Genomic DNA, 5,000 nt, shown 5'->3' on the forward strand with positions numbered 1-5,000 from the left:
CTAACGGTCTAATCCGATTCAGTGATGTATGCTAAGCTACGGCTAAGAGTGCTCCGTCAGACCCAGAGATCGGCTGAAGGCATTCAGAAACGATAAAACTCAGCCTATTTCCAAAATAAGTGACTTGTTCCTTTAAGATAAACAGTCGTTGCTGTTAATAAATATTATATTTATGATATTAAGCTGTTTCCACTCATCCCAGTAAGAGGATGCATCCGCTCAGGCGCATTCTAGTGGGATTCTAGACTTTATTTTTGGAATTTTGACTTTATTCTCGTTATTTATTACCCTGGACTTCTTAGATTTTGTTTACTCTTTTTAATGCTGTCACGCACCCCGAGGACTGCTCTGTTGATTGTGTTGCTTGTAGTTCAGGCTCCTCGGCCTCTGATCACGTCCCTAAACGCCACCGACTCGTCGGTCAGCCTCACATGGAGCAGCGTGAACATGTCTCTCAGTATCACCAAATGCAAGGTCCGTTACAAGCGTCTCGACGCCAAGTCATGGACAGAGGTCAGACATCACTAGAAATCTGTTTTGGACAAATATTGTGATAAAGTCCAGAAATGTCTACCTGTTTATCTGTTTTTTGTGTTATTTTATTTTGATTAAGTGGAGAAATATCAGAATTTATATATAATATGACCCTGGACCACACAAAACAGTCTTGAGTACTAGCGGTAGCCAAAACTGTACAGTATGGGTCAAAATTATGGCTTTTTATGTCAAAAACTTAAAACTTAAAATTTTTGATTAGTATTATGCATTGCAAGGAACTTTATTTGAACAACTTTTTCCAGTATTTAGATGTTTTGTAAATAGCACAGCTATATTTGTAGAAATACACAACAATACACTGTATGAGTCAAAATTATAAAAAAAAAAAAAGTACACTAAAAATCATTAGGATATTAAGGAAAGATCATATTCTATGAAGATATGTAGTAATTTTCTACCATAAATATATTAAAACCTAATTTTTTGATTGGGAATATGCATTGCTAATTTACATCACTTTAAAGATGATTTTTTCAATATGAAATGTTTTTGTCTCCCTCTGGTTCCAGATATTTTCTAATAGTTTTTAGAAACAGATATTGTCTGATCATAAATCAGCGGAGAGATGATTCATTCAGCTTCCAGATGACGTATAATTCTCAGTTTTAAAAATATGACTTGTTTTTGTGGTCCAGGGTTACATGTAATGTAGCATAATATAATATATAGTTAATATGTGTGTGTGTGTGTGTGTGTTCCAGACAGCAGGTTTCCCGGCGTCTGTGGAGTCTCAGTTAGTAATCGAGGGTCTGCAGGCCTTCAGTGAGTTTTCTCTGGGCGTCTCCTGCTGTCATGGATTCGGTCGATGGAGCGACTGGAGTCACGAGACTCGAGTGAAGACCACCGAGAGCCGTGAGGGATTTAATATGATTCTCACACACACTGAGGTTTGCTGTGTATCTGCTGTGTAAGTCCAGGTGTGTGTGTGTGTGTGTGTGTGTGTGTGTGTTTGCAGCGCCGTCTGCTGCTGTTTCTCTGAGTTATTACGTGGATTCAGATCAAAACTCCGGGACTCGGTGGCTGGTGCTTCTCTGGAAGGTAACACACTGTGTGTGTGAGTGTGAATAAGTAAGTGAATAAGTGAGTGTGTGTGTGAATGAGTAAGTGAATAAGTGAGTGTGTGTGTGTGTGAGAGTGAGTGTGTGTGTGAATGAGTGAGTAAGTGAGCGTGATTGAGTGTGTGAGCGTGTGTGTGAGTGTGTGTTAGCACGTGTGTGTGAGTGAGTGAATAAGAGAGTGAAAGTGTGTGAGTAAGTGAATAAGTGAGCGTGTGTGTGAGTGTGTGTGTGAGTGTGTGTGTGTGTGTGAGAGTGTGTGTGTGTGTGTGTGTGAGAGAGAGTGAGTGTGTGTGAGTGTGTGAGTAAGTGAATAAGTGAGCGTGATTGAGTGTGTGAGCGTGTGTGTGTGTGTGAGAGTGAGTGTGTGTGAGAGTGTGTGTGTGTGTGTGTGAGAGAGAGAGAGTGTGTGAGTAAGTGAATAAGTGAGCGTGTGTGTGTGTGAGCGTGTGTGTAAGTGAATAAGTGAGCGTGAGTGTGTGTGTGTGTGTGTGTGTGAGAGAGTGAGTGTGTGTGAGCACGTGTGTGAGTGAGTGAATAAGTGAGCGTGAGCATGTGTGTGTGTGTGTGTGAGTGAATAAGTCAGTGTGTGTGAGTGTGTGTGAGTGAGTGTGTGAGAGAGTGAGTGTGTGTGAGAGTGTGTAAGTGAATAAGTGAGCGTGTGTGTGAGTGCGTGTGTGAGTGAGTGAATAAGTGAGCGTAAGTGAGTGTGTGTGAGCACGTGTGTGAGTGAGTGAATAAGTGAGCGTGTGTGTGTGTGTGCGTGTGTGAGTGTGTGTGAGAGAGAGTGAGTGTGTGTGTGAGTGAGTGAATAAGTGAGTGTGTGAGCATGTGTGTGTGAGTGAGTGAATAAGTGAGTGTGTGTGAGCGTGTGTGAGCGTGTGTGAGCGCGTGTGTGTGAGTGAATAAGTCAGTGTGTGTGAGTGTGTGTGTGTGAGTAAGTGAATAAGTGAGTGTGAGCGTGTGTGTGAGTGTGTGTGTGTGTGTGAGTGTGTGAGTGAATAAGTCAGTGTGTGTGAGTGTGTGTGAGCGTTAGCATGAGCGAATAAGTGTGTACGTGTGCGTGCGTGTGTTCTCTCTCACAGTTGTGTGTGTTTCTGAAGGCTCTGGACGTCACACACTCTCAAGGACTCATCCGAGGATATGAAGTGTCCTTCACACCCATCAAACACCCCTCTCTGAAGAACACCGTCCACACCACTCACCTCAAGGTGCAGCTTTCATTTCTTATTTTAGATTGTTTTATTGTATTTTCTTTCGATTCATTCATTACAAAATGTAATCATTTACCAGGTTAGAAATGTTTAATTTAATTTAATTACTTGTTCTTCATTACGTTTGATAAAACAAATAAATATCTACCTATTAGAGTTCTTAAATGCACGTCCATTGTGTATGTGTTTTTATTTAGTTTTATTATTTTAATAAAATTTTAATTGTATTATTTACTTTTGATTAATTGAAGCACTGTCTGTCACGGTTGCGCTTTCGCGGGACGGAAGTGCACGACACGTAAAATAAACGTAAATGGATTTAATTTCAAAATGGGCAAAATAAAGGTACAAACGGCAGGCAGGTAGAACAGGCAGGCAGGATAAACACAGGTACGGACATCGGGTAAGGACATAGAGTAGAGACCTCGACGATCGGACAAACTGAACTGAAAACACAGGACTTAAATACACGGGTAATTGACGAGACACAGCTGCAGACAATATACAATTAACACAGAGGGAAGGCAGGGCACAGGAGCACATGGCATGAGACGAAAAACAACAACAAAGAGTCCAGAGTCGTGACAGTCTACTTGGAGTAATATGTAATAAATTAATATAATTTAATATATAAGTAATAATGTAGTATTTAGAAATATAGGTTAGAAATGCTAAGCACATGTTGCTGTTTTTATTATTTTACTTTATTATTGAATTCATGTATACCTAATACCGGTACATAAATAATAATAAAAAACTAATAATAAATAAAATTAATAATAATAAAAATATAATAATAATAAAAATAATAATTTTATATATATATATATATATATATATATATATATATATATATATATATATATATATAATTCATGTAAATCTAATATATACAGTATATAAATAATAATAAAAAAACTATTTAGTAATATATTTTTTTTTTTTATATTTATATATATATATATATATATATATATATATATATATATATATATATATATATATATATATAATTCATGTATATCCAATATATAAATTATAATAAAAACAATTTAGTAATATATAAAAAATATAATAATTTAAGTAAAGGTTAGAAATGTCTTGAATACATTTTGATTGTGTTTTTATTTAATGGAATTTATTTTTAGTAAACATTCATCAGCATTATATTATAATAGCATTTCCAAGCGAGTCGTTTTGAAGAAGAAAGCATCAAATCCAGGCCCGTGTTGAAGGTCAGGTCGGGTCGTGTTTGCAGGTAGTTGTTCCGGTGCGGTCGGAGGAATATGAGGTGTGTGTTTGTGCCTATAACAGCGCTGGACGTTCACCGGCCCGCCGGCTCACGCTCGACGCGTCTCAGACTCACGGTCAGTATTTCTAAATAAACGACCTTTTTTACTCCTAGCCCTCGTCTGGTTGAATGATTGTGTTTTCCGTCAGGTGTCCCGGCGGTGAAGAGCCTCTGGGTTTACTCTGACGGTTCTTCTCTGCGGATCCGCTGGGAACACCGGTGTACCGCGCTAAACGTCAGCGAGTTCGCCATCGAATGGAGGCCCGCGAGCGACGGAGCGCTCAGACGCTGGGAACGAGTCGACGGATCCACCTTCACAGTCCAGCTGCCAGGTCTGAGCAGACTCCGCACCTCTCACACACATATTAATAGAGAGCTAATATTAATCTCAGGATCAGGTATGTTCACACATACGAGGAATTAGTTTTAGTGCCAGGAGCTCTAAAGGACGACAAGACGAGACGGATAATAAAAAAAAAAGAATTAATACAAATATACAAAATATAAAATGTACAAAATAGCAAAAATGAATATTAACAACTATTTACAACTAATATTAATTTCACCAAACCTTCAAGTCAAACCCAGAATGTCACAAAAAAATTAAAAAAAGTTACATTTGAATTAAATTAAATAATGTTGCATTTAAATTTTTTTATTAATACAGAGTTAAATGCTTTTTTAAAAATATGTTCTCATGTTTGATTTTTGATTTTTCTTTGTACGTGATCCAAAAGATCGAAATAAACCACAGTTATATGCTTTTAACAAGCTATTTTATATTGCTGCTTGTGCATTACGTTTAGAAGAGTCACTCATTTCTTGTAGAGATCTGGTAAAATTAAATAAAATAAAATTGTGGTATTATTTTCATACACTAAT

General features: G+C 37.6%; 1 protein-coding gene across 3 annotated transcripts in view; it reads left to right on the forward strand.

Moving 5' to 3' along the window:
• LOC122350088 (interleukin-6 receptor subunit beta) overlaps positions 1-5,000 on the forward strand; it is a 12,565-nt gene that overhangs the window by 3,320 nt on the left and 4,245 nt on the right. For 2 of the 3 annotated variants that reach the window (XM_043246285.1, XM_043246286.1), the window contains exons 6-11: positions 371-513; positions 1,260-1,410; positions 1,514-1,596; positions 2,717-2,824; positions 4,086-4,194; positions 4,268-4,450. In XM_043246285.1, coding sequence (XP_043102220.1) covers positions 371-513; positions 1,260-1,410; positions 1,514-1,596; positions 2,717-2,824; positions 4,086-4,194; positions 4,268-4,450 — 777 coding nt within the window. The remainder of the gene's footprint in view (positions 1-370; positions 514-1,259; positions 1,411-1,513; positions 1,597-2,716; positions 2,825-4,085; positions 4,195-4,267; positions 4,451-5,000) is intronic. The other variant, XM_043246287.1, reaches the window with a different exon arrangement.

Source organism: Puntigrus tetrazona, chromosome 8 (genome assembly GCF_018831695.1).
Source record: "Puntigrus tetrazona isolate hp1 chromosome 8, ASM1883169v1, whole genome shotgun sequence".
Lineage (NCBI taxonomy): Eukaryota > Metazoa > Chordata > Actinopteri > Cypriniformes > Cyprinidae > Puntigrus > Puntigrus tetrazona.